The 27,868-nt window shown below is 50.2% G+C and overlaps 3 protein-coding genes across 7 annotated transcripts in view; 1 reads left to right on the top strand and 2 right to left on the bottom strand.

Moving 5' to 3' along the window:
• Positions 1–12: 12 nt before the first annotated feature.
• Positions 13–18,053, bottom strand: LOC143824363 (uncharacterized). 4 transcript variants are annotated; one of them, XM_077311564.1, is made up of 32 exons: positions 17,939–18,053; positions 16,818–16,854; positions 16,070–16,162; positions 15,772–15,876; positions 14,965–15,142; positions 14,757–14,863; positions 14,206–14,295; positions 14,008–14,106; positions 13,629–13,803; positions 13,381–13,487; positions 12,228–12,317; positions 12,031–12,132; positions 11,736–11,819; positions 11,309–11,395; positions 11,099–11,203; positions 10,437–10,526; positions 10,245–10,346; positions 10,008–10,097; positions 9,827–9,928; positions 9,479–9,565; positions 9,274–9,375; positions 8,968–9,069; positions 8,263–8,437; positions 8,035–8,141; positions 7,343–7,414; positions 7,136–7,249; positions 5,871–6,042; positions 4,727–4,833; positions 4,334–4,432; positions 1,485–1,656; positions 1,184–1,290; positions 13–765 (listed from the first exon to the last, which is right to left on the bottom strand). In XM_077311564.1, exons 1-32 carry the CDS (start codon positions 17,966–17,968, stop codon positions 716–718), a joined length of 3,339 nt encoding a protein of 1,112 aa, XP_077167679.1. In that variant the 5' UTR covers positions 17,969–18,053; the 3' UTR covers positions 13–715. The 4 variants fall into 4 exon arrangements, with proteins under 4 accessions (XP_077167679.1, XP_077167680.1, XP_077167681.1 ...); XM_077311565.1 differs by having other exon boundaries at positions 11,099–11,200; XM_077311566.1 differs by having other exon boundaries at positions 14,965–15,139.
• LOC143824365 (guanylin-like) lies at positions 11,532–26,332 on the top strand. 2 transcript variants are annotated; one of them, XM_077311571.1, is made up of 3 exons: positions 11,532–11,673; positions 22,987–23,185; positions 24,998–26,332. In XM_077311571.1, exons 1-3 carry the CDS (start codon positions 11,563–11,565, stop codon positions 25,063–25,065), a joined length of 378 nt encoding a protein of 125 aa, XP_077167686.1. In that variant the 5' UTR covers positions 11,532–11,562; the 3' UTR covers positions 25,066–26,332. The 2 variants fall into 2 exon arrangements, with proteins under 2 accessions (XP_077167686.1, XP_077167687.1); XM_077311572.1 differs by lacking the exon at positions 11,532–11,673 and adding an exon at positions 21,622–21,823.
• Positions 26,333–27,107: 775 nt separating this feature from the next.
• The window catches only part of GUCA2A (guanylate cyclase activator 2A), a 3,692-nt gene continuing 2,931 nt past the window's right edge, over positions 27,108–27,868 (bottom strand). Inside the window, exon 3 of the mRNA XM_077311573.1 lies at positions 27,108–27,619. Within this exon, the coding sequence (XP_077167688.1) occupies positions 27,555–27,619 (65 nt within the window). The 3' untranslated portion in view covers positions 27,108–27,554. The remainder of the gene's footprint in view (positions 27,620–27,868) is intronic.

The raw sequence follows: 27,868 nt of genomic DNA, 5'->3' as shown, positions 1-27,868 counted from the left end.
TGGCTCCAACGGTTACCAGAAAAAGAAATTTTATTTACAAAAAAATAGAAGCACGTTTGACGTGACATATTCATGTCGGTACATTCAATTTACTGCGAATGGCTTGACTTCAAAACAGTTAATTATTTAATTATATTTATATACTGTCCTCCCCTGTGTCTCAGGGTACTGCTCTGTGTGAAAAGCACTATCAGGACTGTGACTAGCTCAAGGTCGCCTGGCTGGCTGGATGTGGAGGAGCAGGGAATCAAACCCAGCTTGCCAGGCTAGCAGCCAGCACAATTAACCACGACACCAATACTGGGTCTAAAGAAAGAAAGGCAGCCTGCCTTTAAAGCTGCTTGTGCCAGAAACCTTGGATGGGACATAGGATGTACCAGGGTGTGGGCCATGCAAGAACCATAAGTAGCTAATTCCACAGCCAAGGCAAAACCATAAAGTGGAATCCTCCTAAACTTTCGTAGAAAAGTTTAAATATGTAAATATCAAGAGTAATAAGGAGACAATGTTTGTTCTAGCCAAAGCAAGCTTTTTTCCACGCCTCTTAGCTTGATGCCCCTGAGGCGAGCAGCTCGTTGCCCTTGGCCTAGCCACAGCTCTGAGAGATTTGACTCCACAACAGAGGCCCGATCCAGAGGTAAGGAACACTTGTCACGTGGGAACCAGGTTGTCGTCTTTCGGGAAGGAGCAGGATTCCAGGACTGGATGGAGAGGTTTAGTCTTCCCGCCACCTTTCTTTTCCATTCCCATCCTTTGGGTCACCGCCTTAAGAAGAAGAAGAGTTGGTACTTATATGCTGCTTTTCTCTACCCAAAGGAGTCTCAAAGCGGCTTCCAATCCCCTTCCCTTTCCTCTCCCCACAACAGACACCCTGTGGGGTGGGTGAGGCTGAGAGAGCCCTGATATCACTGCTCGGTCAGGACAACTTTATCAGGGCTGTGGTGAACCCAGGGTCACCCAGCTGACAGCATGTGGGGGAGCGGGGAATCAAACCCAGCTTGCCAGATTAGAAGTCCACACTCCTAACCACTACACCAAGCTGGTAGGACAGAAAAGAGGAAGTCAGAGCGTGTATGAAGGCATACAGGTTGGACTGCCAATCCCCAGGTGTTTTTGTTGTAAAACCCTAGTGCTGGAAGAAGCATCAGAAGGGGACAGAAGAAACAATGCTATGGAGACTCACCTGAACAGAAGGTCTCTGGGCAGGTGAACCTCACTTTATAATCATGGCAGAAGATCCCTTTCGCCTGGTGGGCGTTGACACAAGCAAACCCACGGATCACGTCATTGCTGCCCGGAAGCAAACAAGGGAAAAGAAGTCAAGTCTAGCCCTGGCTTTCTCACACAGGGTTTCATGAGCTGGCACAGCTGGCAGGAGCACATGGGAATTGTAGTCCACGGCTATCTGGAGGGCCACAGTTTAGCCACCCCTGCTACACGCTAAGGACTTAAAGCCCCCTTTCAGAAAGGGCTAGGAAACTCACCAGGCGAATTTCTGTCCAGTCTCAGAGGCAGGGATTCCTTGCAGAGTTTGCACCTCGAGAGCAATGGGATCTGAGCAAATAGCTCCGGGATGGTCTTTCCGGAGATAATAGAGCAGTTCGTAGTCCCCGGTGGCCGTGGGCTGGTCCCTGTTAAACCATCTCGTCTTGCAAACTTGGGGACAAGAAGGCAACAAAACACGGGTCTGAGTTAACCAGGCTTACTACGTCCCCACGTCTCTGTTCATTGCTGCGGTAGAAGTGCAGGCGTACAGAAGGCCCCAGGTTCAGTCCCCAGCATATCTAGTAAGAAGGGATCAGATAGAAGGTGATGTGAAAGACCTACCCCTAGGACTCCAGAGAGCAGAGTGATGGACCAAGGGCCTGATTCAGTTTAAGGCAGCCTGGTGTTTTCATGGGATTTATTTAATGCCCAATCCGGATGGCTCAGGCTAGCCTGGTTCTGTCTGCTTCTGGAAGCTAAGCAGGGTCAGTCTTGGTTAGCATTTGGATGGGAGACCAGGAAGGCTGTTCAAGGTTGCTACGCAGAGGCAGGCAATGGCCAACAACCTCTGAATAACTCTTGCCTTATGGGATTACTGTAAATCTCCTGCGATTCGGTAGCCTTTCCCCCCCCCCCACACACACACCGACCATGTCCTCCAAACGAATGAGGTGGCATTCAGTTTAAAAAACCACATTAAAAAAAACCACACAGGAGGTATCACCGCCCACCCTGCCGGACAAACCGTATGAAATGACCATAAAGCCAGGAAACAGCAAATGATAGAGTCCTAAATTTCGAACATGACCCACAGTTCCCTTCCGTAAAGGTAGCCGTAATGAAATCTCCTATCAAACGCTGAATATTCATGAAAAGAAATGATCATCTCACAGTTGACACACAGAAAAATCTGTCGTCTAAGTCAATCTGTGGTCCTCCAGATGTCCATGGACTACAATTCCCATGAGCCCCTGCCAGCAAACGCTGGCAGGGGCTCATGGGAATTGCAGTCCACGGATATCTGGAGGACCACAGGTTGACTACCCCTAAAATTATTTGTCATCTGTTTACCTCTAAGAACAGGCCATCCTTCCAGGAAAATGAGGAGGAAAAAGACCAAGAAGATAACTACTTTCAATCATTTACCAAACCCTGTCTGGTCGGAGAAGGTTTGTTTAACTATGAAAGATAACCATGTCCAAAGCTCAGAGGAAGACAAGGTGAAGAAAATTCCTCAGTTGTTTACATGAAGAAGAAGAAGAGGTGGTTTTTACACCCTGTTTTTCACTCTCCAAAGGAGTCCCAAAGTAGCTTCCCTTCCTCTCCCCACAACAGAGGTAGGTGAGGCTGAGAGAGCTCTGAGAGAAACTGTTCTGTGAGAACAGCTCTAACAGGACTGTGACTAGCCCAAGGTCACCCAGCTGGCTGCCATGCGGAGGAGGAGTGGGGAATCAAACCTGGCTCTCCAGATTACAAACCGTTGCTCTTAACCACTACACTCAATTCGCTAACACAAATTTGCTAATGTGCCATAAATATGATTTATTCTGGCAAAACAGTCACACTGCTGTCCAAGGTTAATTCATTACAGTTTATTCTGGGCCATGAATTTCTCAGTGGTCTTCCACCTAAACACTAACCAAAACTGACTCTCCTTAGCATCTGGAAACCAATGAGGTCAACCGAGGAGCATAACATAAGCTTACGAGTAAATGGAAGAATCAAGATATTGGCTAAAAGTTAGGAACAATAGAGCAATTAGCGAGAGACATAAACTCTGGGGCCAGGGTGACGTAGGACACCACGTCCTCCGAAAACAAAGAAGAAATGTCCCTTCAGTTTTAGCCCGCAGATTGTTGTTTAAATATCAGTAAAACAAAATTAGTGTGTTATAAAGCGCGGCATGAACAAATATTAGCTCAGTGTCGAAACACACCGAAAAAACAAAACGTCTTGTACTATTTCAATGAACATTCGTGCCTGAATGACCCTTATTCTTTATCTTGAATTGTCCAATGAATATTTATTCCGAGTGGTTCGCACATTTAAAAAAAGATTAAAGCAAAGGAACTCAAATAACACATTAAAATTCAAACAAAATGAAGCTCCTTTGCACTGAATCAGATCTCTGGTCCGTCAAGGTCAATATTGTCTACTCAGACGGCAGCTGCTCTCCAGAATCTTAGGCTGAGGTTGTTCATGTCACCCCCTGCCTGGTCCTTCTAACTGGAGATGCCGGGGATTGAACCTGGGACCTTCGGCATGCAAAGCTAATAAGCCATGGCCCCTCAACCAAACCAACCCTTGATGCACCCAAAAAGCCTTCCCCAAATCCTTCTCCAGCAAGGTGCAGTGGTTAAGAGCAGCAGCCTGTATTCCGGATATCCAGGTTTAATTCCCACCTCTTCCTCCACCTTCAGCCAGCTGGGTGACCTTGGGCTGGTCACAGTTCTCTCAGAGCTCTCTCAGCCCCACCTACCTTACAGGGTGCCTGTTGTAGGGAGAGGAAGGGAAGGCAATTGTAAGCGCCTTTGAGTCTCCTTCAGGCAGTGAAAAGCAGGGTAGAAAACCCAACTGACCTTCTCCTTCTTGGGGAAATGACTTTTGTAGCCTGGAGATCAATTGGAATTCCAGGAAATCTCCAGGTGTCACCTGGAAGTTGACATCCCTTCACCCTTGTGGGTCAGCCTCCAGTGCAATAGATTAGAAACAAGAGCTGGCACACAAACAAAGAGTCATGGAGACGTTCCTTTCATCCAAGCCCCACCCAGCTGGTCAGCCGGCCTTGCCTTTGTTTGCAAACAATAATAATAAAAATATAATGGGTGGAGTTTTCCTTTTGACTGACCTTGGAGAGGGAGGCCGGTTTGCACCTGCTGAACAGGTGCTGTCAGTGCCAACTTTGATCCGGACTGAGGTGCAAGCTTTGATCCAAATCCATTTGATCCTGTTGGGTGAAATGATCTGGTACAGTCACTTCTCTTGCCTGGGGAAGTCTGTACGCCAGTGTGCGGGGAAGCTCCCTTCCTAGGGCCCAAACTGAACTCTATAGCAGAGGTGGCTGACTTATGACTCTCCAGATGTCCATGGACTACAATTACCATGAGCCCCTGACAGCATGGCCACAGCTTGGCCACCTCTGCTCCAGAATCAATCCGATGGCTCCGGGTTGTGTATTTGAAATGCTAGAGCTTCCCATGATGTCACTTCCGGCTCACCTCCTGTCTTCCTTGTCACTCACCAGTACAGAAGGACTTTGGGCAGGTGAACCGGACCCGGTAATCAAGGCAGAAGACCCCTTCCCCTTGATCAGCATTCAGGCAGGAAAACCCCCTGGAGACATCATTCCTGTCGGAAACGCAAAAGGCAAAGGGAACGGTGAACACCGGTGAGGGCAGAAGTCCATTAATCATCTTGAGTATTCTTAAAAGGAACTCAAAAGGTACCAACTCCCAAATGGAGTGTCCAGAAGAGCAGAGTGGGAATGGGAACAGAAGAAAATAGGACCAGGGGAAGAGGGCATATTTCCTTTTCCACTTCTCCTTTCGGCTTGTTCGGATCTTCTGCCCACTCTTCCCGAGATCCAGTTTCACAAGGAGAATTTCTAATGTTAAATTCCAGGATCAACACCTCCTAAACTGTTAATGGTTCCTTTGGTTCACTTGGGTCTTTTTATCCTATCTTCCTGTCCATGTTACGAGGGGATACTTTTACAATGATCAAGAGCTACAAAACAACGTTGATATGTTTGTGCGGAGGGTTATATCAAAACTCTTTACATGCAGTGTTTGACTGATGCACACCTGTGTATTGGCAGGAATCTAATCTAAAGAAATGTTCCTACTACTGTGTACAAAATTGGGGGGGGGGGTAACAAATGAACCACGGAGGGGGGGGATTGCAGTTAGTTCCGGAGTTCGATTAATCCCACTCTAGCGGAGCATTCCTGTTATATATAACAACTAATGTTGATTCTCTGGCTGGTCTTAGTTCATGTCGGGTGATAGTTTGTCCCGCCATCTTTGTGGGCTCTTTATGTGTCCTGCCATTGTTTTAATGGGTTTTTTTATTGTTATGGTTTTAATTGTTAGCTGCCTCGAGGCGAGAAAATTCGTGAGAGGCGGGATATAAATCCAATAAATAAATAAATAATAAGTAAGTAAGCAAGTAAGTATTAATTAATATTAATTAATTAAACTTGATGAGAAAAAAAAATGAAAATAAGTGGGAAATGTTTATATCTAGCCTCTGCCACTGACCCTGGGAAACATGCTTGGGTCCCCAAGTCAGGCCGTTATTGGTGCTCGCGACCCCGGAAACCAAGTGCGTGCAAATCCTGCCTGCTCCCATCAATCCCGCTCTGAAGCCACCCTGCAGAGTCTTACACAGCAAATGTTTGGCCCGTCTCGGAAGCCGGAGTCCCGTTCAGCGTCTGGACCTCCATAGCAGTCGGGTCGGGACAGATTTCGCTGTGATGTTCATCAAGGAGGTCCGACAGGAGTTCGTGGTCCCCGGTCCCGAAGGGATTGTCGCGATCGAACCATTCCGTCTCACACGCTGGCGGAGAGACAAAGAAAAGACAAACGCTGGAGGGGAAGTAACAGGCCCAGGATTCAAAGTATGGAATCACTGCTAGCTGTAGAATATCATTCTACAAGGCCTGCAAAATGGAGCTCTTCCACCGGGTCTATGGTTGAGGCCGGAGCGACCAGGAAGATCTGTCTGGCCCCCCTTCCAGGATAGAGCAATGGGTATGTTGGCTGTGGGCTTCATCTGCCCCCTCTTCCCACCTCCCTTCATGAAATCTGTACTGAGAGAAGGGATAGGTTTTTGTAATGCTTTTCCGTCGTATTTTTTCCTTTTTGTATTGCGATTATTGTATTGTGATGTTTTTATGTCTGGGGTTTTAATGGAGTTTTTATTGGGGGGGGGGGTTATTCAGGCTGATGTAACCTGCCTTGAGCCATTTGGGAGTGGCAGGCAATAAATTTAAATATAATAACAACAACAACAACAACAACAACAATATGTTCATGTTCATGTTCATGCTTATGTTTATGCTTATGTTTATGCTTGTGTTTATGCTTATGCTTGTGTTTATGCTTATGTTTATGCTTGTGTTTATACTTATGTTTATGCTTATGCTTATGCTTATGTTTATGCTTATGTTAATGCTTATGCTTATGTTTATGCTTATGCTTATGTTTATGCTTGTGTTTATGCTTGTGTTTATGCTTATGCTTATATTTATGCTTATGCTTATGTTTATGCTTATGTTAATGCTTATGTTTATGTTAATGCTTATGCTTATGTCTATATCATTAGCATTAGCATTATTATCTTAGAAGCCAGACTGCCCCCTGCTCTACTGTCCTTCTGGAAGCACCATCTCTGTTAATTCTGGCACATGTCTCCCAGAATGGAATTCTGGAGGGAGCAGGTAGCTATGCCGCATTTCAAGAAGAGAAACCTCGACTTCCCAAGCGCATGAACAGGCCTGTGCATCTGATCCTGGGGGAGGATCGCCTGGCTAAGTGAGGCATGGCAAATAAAGAAATTGCAGGTTGTTAACATGGGGACAGCTGTCCCCCCCCCCACACCTCGCTTCAACATTTCTTTGTTCCTCAAGAAAAACAGCTCTTGAAATCACCTTGGGCGCCATACATCCCTTGATCTGGGATGGGGGGCGTTGTTTTGACTTGTTCCGTGGGAGGGGTTTGGGCAGGGGGGATCACCAGAGCGGGTCTTGCCACAGGATGGTCAACTGTTGGAAAAGATGCAGATGTGGTCAGGCATCATTTGGAGATGTGGCAATCGATCCCATGGGTGGGGCAGGGGTGGTTAAGACCTAGCTTACCTTGCTGCTGCTGTGATTCCATGACCTGGACTGGAGTGGTCACTTTTTCTGTTCCCGGCTGCTCCTTCACCCCTGCAATAACAAATAACCCACACGGCTACCCTCCAAAACAAGATTATGTATCACTGCATGAACGTTTTTGGTTAAATACGCGATTGCATCCCAAATTATTCTTTGGTAACCCGTGAGGAAATTAAAATAACTCTTCCGGTCCTATGCCCACGGAAGTCCTTCCAAATGAGGCACGGACAATACCCCCGTAAGGAAATTAAAATGAGAGGGAACCTGTAAGGAAATTAAAAGAAGATGAACTCTGAATGCAATATGAAGCCATGTGTGGGCAACCATTGGAGGGAAATCAAAAAAGCTAAGAGGGAGAGAGAGAGAGAGAGAGAGAGAGAGAGAGAGAGAGAGAGAGAGAGAGAGAGAGAGAGAGAGATATCATGCATTCCCGGATTTCTATCAGTGACAAAGATCAGGCAGTTTGCTTCTGCCCAACCAAATGGAAAGGAAACTTGTGATCAGCCAGAGTGTGAAGATGGGCAGAAGGAGATCTGCTATTTCTGTTTTAAGCTGGAAATCCTTACCCAGTTTGGAGAAAGGTCATAAGAGATCATCCAGAACCTTTGTACACTTAGGACTCAGGAAATATTTCTAGCAACCAGCAAGTATAGGGCACAGGTGAGGCTTACCACAGCAGAACGATGGAGGGCAGGTGAACCGCACCTGGTAGTCATGGCAACGTTGGCCCTCCCCTTGATCGGCATTGCTGCAGACGAAGCCAGCGCTAGCATCCTTCCTGCTCAGACAAAACGGCCGCCCAATCAGAAAACAAGCTTTGCACCCAAACCTACCCAGCACATCTTCCCAGCCACGAAATTAAAGTCCGCCTCCCATGGAAGGACGGCCCGAGAACTTACACAGCAAACTCTTGTCCGGTCAGCCAAGCTGGGATGCCCCCCACGGTCTGGACTTCGATCCCCGTTGGAGCCGAGCAAATCTCACGGGGGTTCTTCTGACGGAGATCAGAGAGGCGTTCTTCATCCCCAACACCGGATGGGTCATCCTGGTTAAACCAGCGGGTCTGGCAGACAGCTGACGGAAGGAAAGGAGGAGAGGGCGGATGAGAGGGCTCTTCCCATCCTGTGACCCCGGAAGTACTTCTGGATTAGCCACGCAAACTAACAGACTAGTTGATGCTCTGCAGCAAGCACGCCAGTGTGATTTTGGACTCTTTGGCCCTTTTAAAGCAAGTGGCCCTGAGACAGCTACTTGTTCTTTAGGACATGCAGTGGATTCCCACCCCCAATTTTGCCTTGGCCAACAATGACACCAGCTTGGCATTGTGGTTAAGCGTGGCAGCTTCTAATCTGTCGAACCACGTTGGATTCCCCGCTCCGCCACATGCAGCCAGCTGGTTGACTCTGAGCTCGTCACAGCCCTGATAGTGCCGTTCTCCCAGAGCAGTCCTGTCAGGGCTGTCTCAGCCCCACCTCCCTCCACCGGGTGTCCGTTGTGGGGAGAGGAAGGGAAGGTGATTGTAGGCCACTTTGAGATTCCTTCAGGCAGCGTAAAGCGAGGTATAAAAACCAACTCTTCGTCGTCTTCTTGTGTGGTATGAATACCTTGATTCAGGATTGGAAAAGTGCTCTGTCCGTGTTCCTCAGCAGGACTTTGGACAGGAGGGGTGCCAGCTCCGGTTTCCGGTGTGGACTCTCCAACACCAGCTGTTGGGAAAGGAGACAGATTGGGTCAGACAGGCTGCAGGGAGGTGACTGCCCTTTGCATGCCACTTTTGACCGTTCCAGGCCTCTTCCTGTCTCCAGCATTTGGACAGCGCCTCCTCCTACAGCCCTACCAGAAGGCCTTCCCCTCTTAATTTTGGAAGAAAGAGAACCTTTGCTGCTGCAGCCTGTGCTCGGGGTGCCTACCTTCCCTGGGGACTGGCGAAGGACTGTGAACTTGTCCCAGGTCAGGTGTTGGAGCAGGAGAGGTCTCAGGCTGAGTTTCCGGCGTGGACTGATCGACACCAGCTGTTGGAAGAGATCCAGATGGGCTGAGACTGCTGGTGGAGGGATGGAATATTGTCCAGCTGGTTCTTAATTGGAGGGCCAGGGCTGTCACATGCCTGCCTACCTTGCTGGTCAGGTGACGTCTGTGTCCAATCCGGCTCAGTGACTGGGGCCGGAGGGGTCCCCTTTTCGGTTTGTGGTTCCTTGACACCTGCAAAGGCCCAGGATGGGTGAGCGAGAATCTGCGGATTGCGCAAGACATTGCTGGGCATTGGTTTGCTCCCACTGGATGCTCGTCTCAAGAGAGAGAGCTCTATGGTTCCTAACCGAGGCTTAATTAATCGTTAATTAATTCACGCATAGATTATGGGTCAGTTTCATGCTGCGCATTGGCTCCTGGAAATTGGACTATGACCAGGGGAAGATCTGTTGTGTTTTCCCACCAGAAGAAACCTCTGCCTCATGTTCATACCTTGATCAGAGACTGAGGAAGTTGTCCAGGTTTCTTCCACTCCAGGAGTTGGAGAGGAAGGTGTCACAGGTTGAGGGCCCAGTGTGGACCGGTCAATGCCACCTGTTGGGAAAGATCCACTTGTGGTCAGACAATTTCTGGAGAGGTCGGTTTGGAGGGAGACAGTGTTCCCCATCCCTACCTTGCTGGTCAAGGGAGGTCTGCTTGTCCTCAGGTTCAGTGACGAGGGCAGGAGGGGTCACTGTTTCCGTTCCTTGTGGTTCCTTGATACCTGCAAATGCCCAATGGAACAGCCATTGCAGTTTTGCAAGCTCAGGGCCTATCCCTGCTCACAGACATGAGCTTTGTTCTCTGAAGATCCTTTACATTTTTGGAATAGAGAACCTTCATTGAAACAGCCTTGGTGCTGCATGCATACCTTCGTCAGGGATTGGCAACGTTGTTTGGACTTTTCCCACAACAGGGGTTGGAGCAGGAGAGGTCCCAGGGTGAAGTTCTGGTGTGGGCTGGTCAGTACCGACTGTGGGAAGAGAGTCAGATGTGATCAGGCAGCAGGTGGAGAAGCAAAAAGGGTTCAGTTGATTTCCAGTTGGAGATCTCCCCCGCCTACCTTGTTGGTCAGCTGAAGTCTGTTTTTGCTCTGGCTCAGTGGCTGGAGCACCAGAGGTCACCATTTCCGTTCCTTGTGTTTCCTTGACACCTACAAATGCCCAACAGAATGATACAGGGCAGCAAAGCAAAGGGTTAAATGTGCTTTCAGGACAAAAATAATAGAATCTTAGAGTGGGAAGGGTCCATGCAGGCCATCTAGTCCACCCTCCTGCTCAAGGTAGCATCAGCCTCAAGCATCCAGGAGAAGGATCTGTCCAGCCGCTGCTTGAAGCCCACCAGTGAGGGGGAGATCCCCACCTCCTTAGGCAGCCCCTTCCACTGCTGCACTAGACTCACAGAATCCTAGAGTTGGAAGGGGCCATCCAGGCCATCTAATCCCACCCCCTGCTCAAGGCAGGATCAGCCTCAAGCATCCAGGAGAAGGATCTCTCCAGCTGCCACGTAAAGATCACCAGTGAGAGGGAGATTCCCCACCTCCTTAAGCAGCCCATTCTAACACTGAACTACTTCCAGATGAGGAAGTGTTTCAAGCATCCATTTCCTGCGGCCATGGGAGGGACTCCCAATTTAAACAATTACTTTTCTCCAGCTCTTCTTCAGATCTGTTGCATTTCCCAAACAGAACCTCTCTTCAAATTGTTCTCAGTATTAAAGGCATACCCGGAGCTGAGGGTGAGGGCGTTGTCCAGGCTTGTTCATGAACAGAAGATCTGGTGGAAGGTGTTGCAGGCTGAGGGCCTGGTGTGGACTGGTCAGTACCAACTGCTGGAAGAGATTGAAATGTGATTGCACAGCTGGTGGAGAACTGAAAAGGATTCAGTGCATTTTGGGGGGACAGACAGTTGGGGGACAGAGTTCTCCCATGCCCACCTTGATGATCAGGAGAGGTCAGCTTCTGCTCCGGTTCGGTTACAGGGGCAGCCGTGGTGACATTTTCTGTTTGTGGTTCCAGGACACCTGCAAACGCCCAGTGGAATGAGGATGGGAGGACAGCAAAAGGTTAAACATGCTTTTGGCAGGAGGAGGGGGTGGATGAGGAGGAGGGTTTCAGGTGGAGGACCATCCCTTTCCTGCGTCCAGGGAGGGGGGGGGGCTCCCAAGTTAAACCATCACTTTTCTCCAGGATGTGGAGAAGGTCTGTTGGATCTTCCAAACAGAACCTCATTTGGAGCACTCTCCATCTCACCTGCATACCTGGATCAGGGACTGAGGATACTGAGTTGCTTCCAGAACAGGTAGAGAATTGAAAAGTATTCAGTGCATTTTTAGTTGGGGGACAGAGCTCTCCCATGCCTACCTTGATGGTCAGAGGATGTCTGCTCAGGTTTGGTTACAGGGGCAGCCGTTGTAACTTTTTCTGTTCCTCGCGCTTCCCGGAGACCTGCAAATACCCATTGGAATGAGGATGGGAGGACAGCAAAGGGTTAAATGTGCTTTTGGGGGAGGAGGGGATGGATGATGAGGAAGTATTTCAGGTGAAGAACCATTTGTTTCAGCTGTGGATGGTGCTCTAGATAGAAACAATTCCCTTTTCTCCAACATGGAGTGAAGTCAGATGCCTGCTTCTGACAACCTTTGTCTTCCATGCCTACCTTGATCTGGGATTGAGGATGTTACCTGGCCTTGTTCCAGACCAGGTGTTTGGGGGGAAGGTGTCCTTGGATAAGGTCCCCATGTGGGCTGGTTATCGGCAACTGTTGGAAGAGGTCCAGGTGAGGTCAGATAGCCAGCAGTCACAAAAAGTGTTCTTTTTGAATTTTGGGGGAGGATCAGAGCTCCCCGTGCCTACCTTGTTGGCCAGGTGAGATCTGCTTCTTCCTAAGTTCAGAAACCGGGGCAGGTGTTGTCCCTTTTTCTGTCCTTTGTGATTCCTCATTACCTGTCAAATCCCCAGTGGAATGATGGTGAGAAAAGTGCTTTTGGTACAAAACAAGAGGAGTACACGAAGAAGAGGAAGATGGTTTTTGTACCCAGTTTTTCACTACCCAAATGAGTCTCCAGGCGCCTTCCCTTCCTCTCCCCACAACAGATCCCCCATGAGGTAAGTGGGGCTGAGAGAGCTACAAAAGAACTGTAACCGGCCCAAGGTCACCCAGCTGGCCTCATGTGTCTCAAAGTGGCTTCCGATCACCTTCCCTTTCCTCTCCCCACAACAAGACACCCTGTGAGGTAGGCAGGGCTGAGAGAGCTCTAAAAGAACTGTGACAGGCCCAAGGTCACCAGCTGGCTTCATATAGAGGAGGAGTGGGAAATCAAACCCGGTTCTCCAAATTAGAGTGCACCTCTTTTTAACCACTGCACCACGCCAGCTCTGAGATCCGTGACCACAACTGACACAGCAGTGAGAATCTCTGAGCTGTGGCAAGACATCCTGCCACCGTGTATTCTGTAGCCCCCCACTGGACAGCTGCTCTAGACAGTTTTCTCTGATTCCTTATGAATGCTTGGTTCCTGCTGGTACATTTGTGCCTAAGTAGTCTTGTTCAACACGTTAGCCCCAGTCAACCGGACCGTGGCAGACAGCGTAAGCATAAAGCTAAGGGTTTGGATAAGGAAGGGAGAATCTTGGGCTCAAAGGCAAGACTGCCCATGCAGGGCCAAAATGGGGCAATTATTGCCCCTTTGGGGCAGTTACAACTCTGGATTATGAGGGCTTGCCTCCCTCTGCGCCATGGTCCCAATGGGAAGCAGGCCCAGAATTTCGCTTTAAAAATTCGCTCCCTGCAGCTCCTGCCTGGTTGTGGGGAAAGAAACTTGGGCCCAAGTCCTCAAGAAGGTCCACTCTGGCCATGCGTTGACAGACTTGGTTGGTCTGGGGTGGAAACGAGGCCAGGAAGGATGAAGGAACAGACAAGCACTTTTCTAGACATGTGGAATGGGGCCGTATTTCTGATGACCACAGAGGCAAACAAACCAAAAACAGGTCCAAGGCCAAGTCTTACCGGAGCAGAAGGATGGAGGGCAGGTGAACCGCACCTGGTAGTCATAGCAACGTTGGCCTGTCTCTTGTTCCGCATTGAGGCAGGCGAAACCAGTCCTGGCGTCGTTCCTGAGCAAAGGGGCAATTGTAAGACAAGACTCTTCCACCCCCCAGAAAGAGACAGCACCCACACCCGTGACTAGTTGGCCGCATCTTCACGGCCGGGCCGTTCAGAGCTGCATCCCATCGAAGAAGGGCCTGAAAACTCACACTGCGAAGGTTTGCCCGGTTAGTGCAGCTGGGACACCCTCCACGGTCTGGGCCTCTATCGCAATGGGAGCCGAGCAGATCTCATGGGGGTTCTCCCACTGGAGGTCAGAGAGGAGTTCTTCGTCCCCCACTCCGGAAGGGTCGTCTTGGTTAAACCAGCGGGTCCTGCAACTGCCTAGCAAAGTAGAAAAGAAAAGGGGGAGGGGGGCTCAGAAGAAGTTCCAGAGAAGTCTTCACTCCCTGTGCCCATGGCCTTGCAAATTATGGGCCTTCAGCCCTGAGATGGATTCTCCGGCCCTGCCTGAAGATCTTTTGCTTTTCTGTGTTTTTTTTGCTAGAGGGAGCAATGATTGAGACCACCTTTGCAGCATGTACATACCTTGACCTGGGATTTGTGAACTGGTGTGAGCTGGTTCCACAGCAGGCCTTAGAGCCCCAGTGGTCACAGGCCCTGGTGTGGAGGACTGGTCAGTGCCAGCTGTAGGAAAAGACCGAGATGTGGTCAGACAGCCGGTGGGGAGAAGAGATTTCATTCCAGCTGGTTCTTAGTTGGGGAACTGGGCCATCACATGCCTACCTTGCTGGTCAGGTGAGGTCTGTTTCCACTTGGGTGCCGTGACTGGGGCAGGAGAGGTCACCTTTTCTGTCCCTTGTGTTTCCTCGCCTCCTGAAGATGCCCAACGGAATGAAGCAGGGAAGCAAAACAAAGGGTTAAGCATGTTTTGGGGACAACAGAAGAGGAACGCAAGACTGAGATCCATGACGCATGAATGGAAATCTGGGCCCTGGGCAAGCTGCGCATTCCAGTGTGCATTATGTTGTCACCCACTGGATGGCTTAAAGTCATTCATTTGAGCATGGATTGTGGTCCAGCCTTGCAAGACACATTGGCTCCAATTAATTGGCATGTCAGACCCAGGGAGTATATTAGTTGCAGGGGTGGCCAAACTGGGGCTCTCCAAATGCCCATGGACTACAATTCCCATGAACACCTGCAAGCATGGGGATTGTAGTCCATGGACACCTGGAGAGCCACCGTTGGGCCACCCTTGAAGGTTTTGGATTACAAATGGAGAGACACGAGTTCCAAGGGAACAGTACACATGAAGGGCCAAGGCAAAAACGTACCAGAGCAGAAGGATGGAGGGCAGGTGAACCGCACCTGGTAGTCATGGCAACGGTGGCCTTTCTCTTGCTCCGCGTTGAGGCAGACGAAACCAGCACTCGTAGAGTTCCTGGTTGGAGAAAGCGTCAACCGGATCAGCATAGTAGAAGACAAAGCTACTGCTTGGGCTGGGCTGGTGGAACCATGGTCAAGAAGGTCCTTGAAACTCACACAGAGAAATTTTGCCCAGTTTGCAAAGCTGGGACACCGTCCACTGTCCGGGCCTCGATAGCAGTTGGTGCTGAGCAGATCTCCTGGGGGTGATCTTGCTGGAGGCCAGAGAGAAGTTCTTCATCTCCAACACCAGAAGGATCATCCCAGTTAAACCAGTGGGTTTGGCAAAGGTCTACTGAAAGAGAAAGGAGAAGGAGGCAGATTTTTTCAGTGGGAGAAAATGTTCCTTATTAGGGCCCAGGAAGTGCCTCCAAATTAATTATGCAAATTGATGTGTTTTAGATTGATTGATCGAGTGAACGGCAAGAACCATCGAGGAAAGGTTGGGGGAGCTTGATCTGTTTAGCCTGGAGAGGAGACGACTGAGAGGGGATCCAATAACCATTTTAAAGTTTTTAAAAGGCTGCCATGTAGAGGATGGAGCAGAGTTGTTCTCTCTTGCCCCGGAGGGATGGACCAGATCCAATGGGATGAAATTAATTCTAAAGAAATTCTGTCTAAACATCAGGAAGAAGTTCCTGACAGCTAGAGCGGTTTCCCAGTGGAACAGGCTTCCTCGGGAGGTGGTGGATTCTCCATCTTTGGAAATTTTTAAACAGAGGCTGGATAGCCTTCTGACGGAGAGGCTGATTCTGTGAAGGCTCAAGGGGGTGGCAGGTGGCAGTGGATGAGCGATAGGGTGGTGAGTGTCCTGCATAGTGCAGGGGGTTGGACTGGATGACCCAGGAGGTCCCAACTCTATGATTCTGTGATTCTCTAAAAGAATGAACGAGGGTTGGGTAATCAAGAAATGTTTTCGTTTACCTTGATCAGGGATTGAGGAAGTGGTCTGGTCTTCTTCCAGATCGGGAGTTTGGGTGGAAGAAGGTGGAACAGCCTTAGGGTTTGACGTCGACTGGTCGATTCCAACTGTTGGAAGAGATCCAGATGTGGTTAGTCGATGGAGTCGCGACAGATCCATTCAGGAAGCCTTTCTAGGAGCATCAAGAAACCCAAGGGTTTCATGAACCCTAGTTCTCAACCCTAGTTGAGAAAGCCTGGACTAGATCATCTTTCAGGTTCCTTCCTGCTCTACGGTTCTATGACAGATAAATAAAAATACCTTGATCTGGCATTGGGGAAGCAGTTTGGGTTTGTTCCACAGAAGGAGTTTGGGTCACGGACTCCGTTCCTGGTGCGAACTGGTCCAGGCCATCTGTCGGAGGAGATCCAGAGGTGTCAATCGGCCAATAGGAGTTGATAACGGTTCTAGACCGAATCAAGGCTGGAGTCGACCTGGAATCTAACATAACTAAATGGAGGCTGTAGTTATCTGGTGGCATTATGAGAAAACCAGAGATAATCATGCTTGGAAAAACAGAAGGCAGCAGGACAAGAAGAAGACCCAACGGAAAACAGGTTGACTCAACCAACGGTGCCGCAGTTCTCCATTGACAAGACCCGGGCGAGGCTGTTCACGATAAGACGTTTGGGAGATGATTTCATTCTTAGGGATACCCTAAGCAGGGGTAGTCAACCTGTGGTCCTCCAGATGTCCATGGACTACAATTCCCATGAGCCCATGCCAGCAAATGCTGGCAGGGGCTCATGGGAATTGTAGTCCATGGACATCTGGAGGACCACAGGTTGACTACCCTTGGTTTCAGGGCACATAGCACCCACACATGTTCCAAACAGAGCCTGTGTTCAAACAGCCTCTGTTCCGGATGCATCCCTTGTCGTAGGGTCTGATGCGAAAGCCAAAGGCATCATCTCTGACCAGCGGGCCGCTTATAGTTGGCACTCTCACCGTGTTCCCTTCTTATTTTGTTGGGATATGCCATGGTAAGAAGGCTCAGCGGAGTACTTACCACTCATGGGGAGCGCCAAGAGGAGGACCCCGAGAAGCTGAGGAGAGATCATAGAAAAAGCATCAAAAGACTGCTGGAGAAAGAAGATCCTCGTGACCATCTTCAGAAAGTGGCTCGCAGGGGCGGCCAAACAAGGGCTCTCCAGATGTCCATGGACTACAGATACGGTCTTTATTATGCCCAAAGCACTCTAGACTAAGATATGCCTGCTTCTCGCAAGCCCCGCCACAATCAGGGGCTTTTGAGTGATGCCCGTTTCAAATCTTAAATCAGCATTTGTAAGAGCGTCACATATGCATTTGAAAGACCGGGCCGATTTTTGGAAATCTGAGGGCTCACGTTGAAACAAAGTCTCCGCCTCATTTGCAGCTCAGCTCTCCTTGTCCCAGGCAAAGTCTTGTGTGTGTGTGGAGTTCCAAAGCTAAATTTCACATGGGCTTGAGCAGCTGAGTTGGGTGATATCGAAGGAACAATTTCCCCTTTCTCCAGAATTTCAAGGGATATCGAAGTGGTTACAAGCGGCAGCTTCTAACCCGGTGAGCCGGGTTTGATTCCCCACTCTTCCTCCACATGCAGCCAGCTGGGTGACTTTGGGCTTATCACAGCCCTGATAGTGCTGTTCTCCCAGAGCATTTCTATCAAAGCTCTCTCAGCCTCACCTCCCTCACAGGATGTCTATTGTGGGGCGTGGCAGGGCAGGTGACAGTAAGCTGCTTTGAGACTCCTTGGGGTAGTGAAAAATGGGGTATAAAAACCAACGCTTATTTTCTTAATTTGCATCATGCATTTCTCCCCATCGGGGACCCAAAGCCGCTTACATCCTTCGCCTTTCCTCTGTTTCATCCTTACAAACAACCCTGTGGGGTAGGACAGGCCGAGGCACGACTGGCTCAAAGTCACCCAACAAGCTGCCACCGCACACGTGATTCGAACCCAGCTCTCGCACATCCTAGTCAGACGCTCTGACTGCCCCGCATAGCTTTCCCATCACTCCAAAAGAACACCTCTTTCCTTGCAGCCCTTTCTACCTACCACCCCGCTGATGTCCTTTGTAGAGGCAACGATACGGCCCACAATATCTGAACAGGGTTCTAAAAGAAATAGGGAGACAGATTGCTCACCGCAGACAGCAGGCCCCTCATGTGCAGCATCCTGTGAAGACTGTGAAACAGTAGCTCTCGGGGGGATGCAGGTTTTATCAGCTTGCCGGAGAGGGGGGGGGCGGGTTGTGAGTCCTGCGTAAAGTGACCTCTTGCATTTCCTGTTGGGTGACATTTCTGGCCAGCTGACCTTTCCTGACCAGGAGAGTCCCGCGTCAGTCAATCCGTCTCCATACCAGAGCTTGCAAGGTGCTCCCGCCGAACTCTTTGGGCGGCTTTTGCAGCCCTTTCCCAAAACTTCAACCGAGAGTTTTGCACAATTTGGCGGCTGCCTCCTCTTACCCCAGCAGGCTTCGTAGAGCCACAAAACGGCATTACACGTTCAGCGCACGGCTTTTAGACCGCCCTTTCCCTGTAAAATTGTATGACTTCTTTGATCAGGTTGCCTTGGTTTTATCTGGTGCTTCCTTTCGTCAGCTTTCCTTGATTTTATATGGCTTGCTTAAAATGCTTCCTAAAGTTAGAATCAGAGTATCCTAGAATAATAAAGTTGGAAGGGGCCTCCTGGGTCATCTAGTCCAACCCCCCTGCACTATGCAGGACACTCACATCCCAATCGCTCATCCACTGTCACCTGCCACCCCCTTGAGCCTTCACAGAATCAGCCTCTCCGTCAGATGGCTCTCCAGCCTCTCTTTAGAAATCTCCGAAGATGGAGAACCCACCACCTCCTGAGGAAGCCTGTTCCACTGAGGAAGAGCTCTAACTGGCAGGAACTTCTTCCGGAGGTTTAGACGGAATTTCTTTTGCATTAATTCCATCCCAGTCTTCTTTTACTCATCGGTGCTGTGCAGCTGCACCCCAGACTTTTCTAAGAAGAGGCCGGGCAGACATAATTCCCAGGTTGTCATGGGTTGGCAGCTAGCAATGTCCCAGGAGGAGAACTGATCTCCAGACAACAGAAAAGGGGTCCTCTAGAGAAGGTGGCTGCTCAGTACCCATCTTCTCTGGGGAACTCTGGAGTGGAGCTGCAATTTCGCCGGATGCCCAGGTCCCACCTGGACGCTGGCATCCCTACTCCACCCCTACCCACCCCCTTTCCCATAATTTCCTAGCCCAGAGCTGGCCACCTTAACAGACAGGAAGGAAAAGGACTGGACTGCAAGAAGCCGTTTGCTCTCTGCAAGGACTCCTGCTGCCTCGGCCCACGGCCGCGCCCAAGCACAGATCGAATCACAGAAACTGGGGGGAGGGAAGAAACCCCCACGCCGGCTTCACGAGCCAAACCAGTTTGGCAGTTGCCCCCGAGGCCCATCGGTCCTTGCCCTCTTGACCTCCGCTCGGGCATGAGTCACAGTTTCGTCCTGGCTCCAGAGAAACTCCGATCCGGTTCATGTCCCTGCCTCTCTCTGCAGCCCAGAACGTGAAGCCAAATTGGGTCTTAGGTCCAGCTACCTCCGGCTCGTTGTCTGTTTCCGCAAGCAATGCACCCGCAGGCAGAGGACGTCCCTTCCTGGCGCCTGAAATATTTCAACAGACTGTGTTGGGGATTAAACCCAGGGGACTTCTGCGAAACCCAGCTGGGTTGCCAGCCTCCAGGTGGGGCCTGGAGTTCTCCTGGCACCCTCGGAGAGCGGACCTGGCCGCTCTCTGTCCCTGCAGATCTCCCTCAGTGTACAAATGAAGTGAATAGAATAAAGGAGTAAACGTTCAGCCCCGCAGCTCTTTCAAAACCAAAGAGATGGGGAGTTCTGGAAGACGGTGGGGTGCACCCTTGTAAAGCTTGGCACAGCCAGCAGGTGGCACTGCTGCAGTGAGCAAAGTTGCCACAAAGTCCCCACCCCTTTGGATTCCTTCCTAGTTTTTGTCTCCAGGTTGCCAAGTCTGGGTTGGAAAATCCCTGGAGATTTAGGGGTGGAGTGCAGGGGCAGGGAGAGTTTAGCAGGGTATAGCATTCAACTTCCAAAGCAACCATTTTTTCCAGGAGAACTGGTCCCTTCATTTGGAAAGCTGGATTCCCCGCTCCCCCACGTGCAGCCAGCTGGGTGACGTTGGGCTAGTCGCAGTCCTGTCAGAGCTGTTCTCGCAGAGCACTAATGCCAGGGCACTCTCAGCCCCCACCTGCCTCACAGGGTGCCTGTTGTGGGGAGAGCAAGCGAAGCTGTGGTGAGACTCCTTCGGCCTCCCTCCAGGAACGAGCAGCTTCAAAAGGTGCCTTTGGAACTTTTTTTCTACCTTTGCATTTCCTGCCGAGCTCAGATCAAAAGGAAAGCACAGGAGGTGCTGCAAATCAGAGCTGCCTTTGATTCCAGGGGGGGAAGAGACCTTAAGCAAGAAGCCCCCCTTCCCTCCCCCCATGGCTGAAACAAGGACAAACCAAAGAGCTTGCTGGCATAAAAGAATCCTAGGAGTCTGGAAAGGGGGTGGGAAGAATGATAAAGCAGAGCTCCTGGAACATGAAAGAACCCCAAATTCCCAGGCGTGAGCTGCCCTACTTGAGAGGTAAAGCTACTGGGATGGCTGGCCTTTTCTAATGACCTGACATGTTTGGGCACCCATGGCCAGCAGAGGGCCCCCTGCTAGCCTCAAAACAAGCACTGGTCTGTGTTTATGGGCGTGCAGGTGTGCATGCGTGCGTTTTTGGCAGCCATGATGTTGCTCTGTCCACTGTGTCATGTCAGAAGTTGGGGAGCTACTTTTTCAGATGCAAAGTGTTTCTGGGGATGTGACCGGTGAGATTTGCATTCCCCAAGGGCCACTGATCATCACCATTGCTGGAACCCTATCGCGGAGCAAGACTCCACAGGCAACCGGCGGGGTGACCTTGGGCTAGTAACAGTTCTCTCAGAGCTCTCAGCCCCACCTACCTCACAGGGTGCCTGTTGTGGGAAGAAGGACTGGTAGGCAATTTGGGTAGTAAAAAGTAGGCTATAAAACCAGCTCTTCTTCTTCTTCTCCTTCTTCTTCTCCTCCTCCTCCTCCTCCATGCTAAGTTTTCTAGTGTGCATTACCAAAGTGCATGTTGCTTGCTCTCAGATGTATGGGATCTTCTTTTTGGGGGGAAAGAGCAATGAGAGGGATGACTTGGAAGGCGAGAGAGATTGAAAGGAGGAGCTAGGCTGGGAATTCTTGTACGGCATTGACCCATGGTTACTTTTCCTTCCACGCCAAACTGTCTCTGGAAACCTGCTGGGGATTTATAAATACCCTGATGGGCACGTTGCAGTGGAAACCAAAGGGCAGAGGAAAAGGTCCATGTAGGGTCGTCAGCCAAATGGGAGGATCGAGGGGATGGGGATACGTCAAACACCGTCACTCCCGGCAGCGTGACGTCACTTCCTGTGCAAACCCAGGAGTGACGTCATTGCATCAGAATGGCACTCTAGGATTGACTGTCAGTGGGTCATTGGTCTGATCCAGCAGGGCTCTTATGCTCTTTGAGATCTCCAGCCCCTGCCTGGAGGCTGGCAACCCTGAAGCCAGCCTGTCCACCACCCACCATTTCCCATGGCTGGAGATTTTAATAGTTTCTCCTTATCCTCCCTGCCCCAGATCTATGTACACAAAATCTTACCAGGGTGGAACAGTAAACTTCCACCTTGGCTTTATGGAATGGCAATAGGTTTGTTCTATTAAACCTGGTCTGATTAATGAATGACCAAGTCACTCGTAAAGCATGGGCTTTATAAGGGGATGCCTGTCAGCTGGGGAGGACAGAGGGTCAGAGCCTGCGTCCACCAGCAAGCGGGACAAACAGATACGGAGCGATCTTCACGGGTGGGGAGGGGATCGCGCAGTTCTTCCAGAGTGAGCTTGTGAAGAACAAACATGGCGGCCCTCTTTGCCCCAATGCTGCTGATGCTCCTCATGCTGACACACAGCTGCTGGTCAACTGTACACGTCCAGGTGAGGTTAACCCCTTGGAGACTGGCCTATCTTTCTGTTCCCCTTTAGGAAGGCTGCTTTGGGTCTCAGATGGAAAGGAGCACCTCTCTCCTGTTAAACCTTCTTTCTTTGTAGATGTTTGCCCATCCCTCTTCGATCGCGTAGCAACCTTGGACTTTCCGGCTGGTCTCCCACCCAAGCACTCACCAGGGCCGATTCTGCTTAGCTTCCAAGGTCTGACAAGGTTGGGCTAGCTTAGGCCATCCAGGGCACTGCTGATAATGCACTCCCAACCCTCCCCCAACACTTTGGTGATCACACCCGATTGCATCAAGGCTCCTTTTTGCTCCCCCCCCCCACCCCCGTTGTGGGCCAAGCGCTTTTGTCACCTAATTGCCAGAGCTAGGCCTTAATTGGAATACTAGGAGTGTTTTGTTTTTGGATTGCTCCAGTCTGAACTTTGCCTTGACTCTTTCCGATCATTCCAGCCATTCACTAGTTTCTTGTTCAGTGACTGGGTCTGCATTTTTCGCACAATGGCGCTCGTATGTGGGAGGGGACTAATGCCACAGGGGGAGCAGTGTCACGCGGTTGCAGCAAAGTTACACATGAGGAGTGTTTAGGGATGCCACCTGAGGATCTCCTGGATTGAGTGCTGCAGCCTGCTTCTATGAATTCGTTTTGAGGGCTAGGGATGCCAGCCTCCAGGTGGGACCTGGGGACACCACCCCACCCACCAGTATTACAGCTCATCTCCAGGTGACATAGATCAGTTCCCATGGAGAAAAGGGCTGCTTTGGAACGGTAGACTCCTACCCTTTGGAAGCATTCTACTCCACTGAGGTCTCTCCTTGTCCCAAATTGCACCCACTCCCATCTCCACCCTCAAAACCTCCAGGTATTTCCCAAGCCGGAGCTGGCTTCCCTAGTAGAAGTGCTAGATCTCCCCTCTCCAGCTGGCCACTGGCAGGGGATGGGGGGAAGGTTCACAAAATCCAGGGTTGGAAAACCCCAAGAGATTTGGAGATGGAGCCTGGGAAGGACAGGGACCTCCTGGGGGCTACAGTGTCACAGAGTCCACCTTCCCTGTCTGTGCAGAGAAGGTCCCTCTATTGACACCTGTGAAATCCTGGAGGGTTGGATGTTTCTGGCCTCATGTGCTGACTTTGGGTGTCCTGGGACAGGACGGTAACTCGGCTTTCCCGCTGGAATCGGTGAAGAAAATGAAGGAGATCCTGGGGAAAGAGGCCAAGGCAGGCCCTGCCAGCGTGAGAAGTCAGAGCCCGGTCACCTTCTTACGGCTGTGTTTGAACCCAGAGCTGCCGAAGGACTTGCGCCCGGTCTGTGACAGAGAAGACGCCCCGGCTGTTTTCAGGAGGCTTGGTAAGTTGTCCAGAGACCCGGCTGCCTTGTCTCAGCTCCATGATGGGGGTGAGCCCTCTTTCCTTTTCCCTCTGGTAAAGAGGAAGGGGTAGATGTTGGTGCTGCGAACTCCAGGTTGGAAAATATCTGACCAATTGGAGGGGTGGAGCCTGAGCCCCCCAAAAGACCCCCCTTCTAGAGTCCTGTGCAACCTGACAACTGAAATCCCCAGGGGGTCAAAATTGGCTTGCAGCCAGGGTTGCCAGCCTCCAGGTGGCGACTGGAGATCTCCTGGGATTACGGCCGATCTGTAGGCGACTGAGATCTGTTCCCCTGGAGAAAACGGCTGCTTTGGAAGGTGAACTTTATAGCCGATTCCACTCACACCCCTTCCACATCTCTGCCCACCCAGCTTGCAATAATCCCATCCAAACTGCATTTGCGTTGTTCCTTTGTCGCTTGGGGTTCTGTGCTCTCTCCTCTTGCAATTCTAAAGCTTGCTCCTATCTCTTGAATGTTTACACGTGCATGCACACACAACACTCCTTACCCAGCACCAGCCAAGCCCCCCCCCCACCACACAACCTACCACCACAATGTTTACCTCGCTTTATCTTGGCTGACTCAAGACATCCTTCAGCAGGCCCCTGTCTGTTTTACAGGCTGTGGTTTTATTGGCCTTTCTTTCACTCCCAGGCAGCAAGGCTGTGAAACAGCAGCTGAGACGATCGCTCTGCATGCCAGAGAAGACGATAATGTGTAGCACTGGGCCGTTCCCAAAGAGGGCAAGAGAAATCACTGGCCACTGCTATAGGGCCGGCAGGAAATCAACCTTGTTGTGTGCATGCACGCTTCTTCGGAAGCTTGTACCCTGAATAAAACTTGCTAAACATTTATGGGGTGAAGGGACACTATATGGTCATGTCAACCCATTCTCCCTCCCCCAAATGGCCAGTTATGGGCCTGGAGGGGATGGGAAAGGGAGGGCATGTCCACAGCTCTGCTTCCCAAATATATCCTGCATAATCACTCCACTTTTTGGGTTTCTCGAAGCCTGGAGAGTGTTTCGGGGTTTTTGCAATGTTAAAAAAAATGAGAAACGGCCTCTGTAGTCTCAGCCGTGCTCTGATTGGCTCTCTCAGGCCCCTGCCTCTGACCCTACTTTAGTCTGCAGTTCCCAGAGTGGCCACAGGGGTGCACTGTGGCTCCCCTTGGGACTCTGGCTTGTTGACAGCTCAGCTTGACCTTGCTCACCAAGTCTTCGGTTGAGAAGACCCTTGGATCCGGACGCCGCCCCTTCCCTTCTGCTCCCCACAACAACTCTGCGAGATAAGTCAGGCTGTGCAAAAGCCATTGGCCAAAGGGCACCGAGCAGAGTCCAGCTTTGACCCTCGATCTCTCCCTCCTCACTGCAAAGCCGTTGCTCCACTCTGGGCTATTTTGGGTCTCAGCAAAGCCAGGCATCTAATCCACCTGCAAACATGCCAGCCTAAAGCAAGCCAATAGGACCCCCCCCCCCGTCCTGCGTGCAGAAGGGCCACGCCAAAGGGCCAAGATCCAAAGCGGCATGTAGGAGGCCAGCACCGCAGTGCAGAGAGGAGGGGAAGTGGCGCACCAGCCAGCAGCCACACACAAGTGCGGTGTCTAAATGTGCGTGTGGCCGCCGGCTGGTGCATGGCCACCGCCCCTCCTCTCTGCACTGCAGCACTGGCCGCCTTGGGCTTCGGCGATCGCTGAGGTGGCTGAATTCAGCCGAAGCACACCCCTCCTAATCCGAAACTTATAGAAACATCACTTGTGTAACTGGCCATTGTGGTCTCTTCTCCTGATCAGAACTGGCCGTGGAGGATCCAGACTTGTGTGAACTCTGCGTCAATGCTGCATGCACAGGCTGCTCCTGAACGCGGAGGGAACCTTTGCCACGTCCCAGCGGAAGGCCTGAGATTGTAGGGAATGAACGCCTTGCTTCAATTGACCAGAGGACTTTTGCTCGGCAGTCCTGATTATCTTTTGGGTCAACTTATCAGCGAGGGGCAGAGAAACTAGACATGTGCATAGGGATGCTTCTGGGACCAACACAACCTGATATAACATGTTTCCCAAGCTTGTTTCTGGAGCAAGAATGATGTGTTAGGAATTGTCCACTGAACTGATTCTTGTGTGCTACGAATTCGCCACTGAATTGATTCTTGTATGCTAAGAATTCACCACTGAATTGATTCTTGTGTGTTAGGAATTCACCACTGAATTGATTCTTGTGTGCTACGAATTCTCCACTGAATTGATTCTTGTATGCTAAGAATTCACCACTGAATTGATTCTTGTGTGCTAAGAATTCTCCACAATTGATTCTTGTGTGCTAAGAATTCACCACAATTCACCACTGAATTTATTCTTGTGTGCTAAGAATTCTCCACTGAATTGATTCTTGTGTACTAAGAATTCTCCACAATTGATTCTTGTGTGCTAAGAATTCACCACAATTCACCACTGAATTGATTCTTGTATGCTAAGAATTCTCCACTGAATTGATTCTTGTGTGCTAAGAATTCTCCACTGAATTGATTCTTGTGTGCTAAGAATTCTCCACTGAATTGATTCTTGGGTGCTAAGAATTCTCCACTGAATTGATTCTTGTGTGCTAAGAATTCTCCACTGAATTGATTCTTGGGTGCTAAGAATTCTCCACTGAATGGATTCGTACTTCCGAAAGGTTGGACAGAAATCCTGGCATGTGCCATTTTCGGGGACAGTCGGTTTCTTCTGTTTATTAGCCCCCCTCCTCCTAAATTACCAATGTGCCTGCACATGTGGATAAAACAAAGAAGTGGAGTTCTTTTTTTTTAATGCCATTTTTCAGTACCTACTCAGCCAAAGGTGTAGGGAGACTCATATCAGGCCAGAGAATCAAAATCTGAGCTCTGTGCAGTCCAGAGAATCCTTCTCATGAGAATAATATCACACACACATTCTGAGACACTCAGGGGTTCTCTTATGCTCAGGCCAAGAAAAAAAATTAGCATTTGGGCAATAATTCCATGTTGCCATTGGCTCAGAAATCTCTCCCACAATGCCTTGTGAGAACTGCTCCTGCATTTAAAGCTGTTTGAATCCCCTCTTCTATTTCCTCTCTGAACCCTTGGTTAGATCAATAAAGGAATGGTTTCACTTCTGCCTGTCTGTCTCTTCCTTCGAGTGGGTGACTAAGCCTAAGCCATGTCTGTGCAGAAGAAGAAGGTTTTATACTCTGCTTTTCACTGTCCAAAGGAGCCTCAAAGCGGGTTACAATCACCTTCCCTTCCTGTCCCCACAACAGACACCCGGAAAGATAGGTGAGGCTAAGAGAACTCTGACACAACAAAGAGAGCTTCATGAGAATAGCTCTACCAGGACTGTGACTGGCTCCAGATCACCCAGCTGGCTGCATATGGAGGAAGAGTGGGAAATCACACAGCTCAAGAAAGACCCTTTTGCCACCCCAGCTCTCTCATTGAGACCTCTGGACTCAGGGAGAGGGGGCTAAAAGGAAAGCATCGTCTGTCCCAGCATCGTCTGTGACACTGAGCCAGCCTCTGCATGGCTGGGTTTGGGAGATGCATGAATTTTTAAAGTGCTATGGTTTATTGAGATGCAGGGCTTACTGCGCAGCTAAGACCTAAAGGGCAATGGCATGAATCCTTGGCCAAAGGGAGTCAAAGCCAGGGAGAAAGAGAAAATCGCCTTTTGCTGAATCAGATCTTGAGTACATCAAGGTCACCTCTGACTGGCAGGGGCATCCCCGACTATCTGATACGTTGACCTGAAGACCTCAGGGGTTGAATCTGGGTCCTTCCTGCTTTGCCATGGGGTTAGGAATCCCAGATTGTTTCTTATTGGCTACTGAAACCATCTTGTTCCCAGCATGCTAAAAGCTGGACCATCACTGAGGTGTGGGGTGACCCAGTTGAGCGAAGCAGAAACCAGGGTTTATTGGCGAGAGCTTCATCAAGGCAAAACAAAAGAATAGAACAAAAATCACATGCCACCAAGTATGATTCCTAGTTTGGCCCTCTGTTCACGATAGGGAGAGGCAGTGGAAGCTTGACAGAGGAGCTGGCAATGAGAAAAAGTTCCCATCTTGGCCGCTCCATCCAACTCCAGGGCCCACCTTCTATCCCCAGCCAAAACTTCACTCGGATTTCTGCTTTCTCCACCCTCCCTGTCAGTCCTGGGGCTGGCAATTAGACTAGGCCGCAATCTACCAGCGCCTGGAGCCAAATGGCCTGAGCAGAAGTCAAGGGAGGCTGGCGTTCCTTCATAGGTTCCAATTCAGTGCTGGGAGCAGGGATGCAAGAGACGGCCGGTCAGGATCTCTCAGGGACTCAAGTCGGGCTACCGGAGGTGTCCTCAGTCAGCAGCCAGAGCAAGCGATGTTGGCACAGATCTCGCAGATTTCGGCGTCTCTGGCAATGGCCACTGGGCCCAAGAGAGACAAAAGAAAAACTTACAAGTTGTCCGGTCACTCAAACAATGTCATGGACCCACCGGGTCCTTTGGAGGTAGGCTGGGCTTCTTTTCTTTATTAAATTTATTGATGACTTATACACCACCCCCTTGGACCTGCCATCTTGGGGGCGGTGGGCGATAATGCATTGTAACATAATAAAAACAGCAGTACAATTGATCTCGGTTGGAATTCCGGGATCATAGTCCTCCCTGGAACTA

The sequence above is a fragment of the Paroedura picta genome, chromosome 15 (assembly GCF_049243985.1).
Source record: "Paroedura picta isolate Pp20150507F chromosome 15, Ppicta_v3.0, whole genome shotgun sequence".
NCBI classification, from domain to species: Eukaryota; Metazoa; Chordata; class Lepidosauria; order Squamata; family Gekkonidae; genus Paroedura; species Paroedura picta.
The sequence above is the reverse complement of the archived record's forward strand: the minus strand, read 5'-3'. Positions and strand labels throughout refer to the sequence as shown.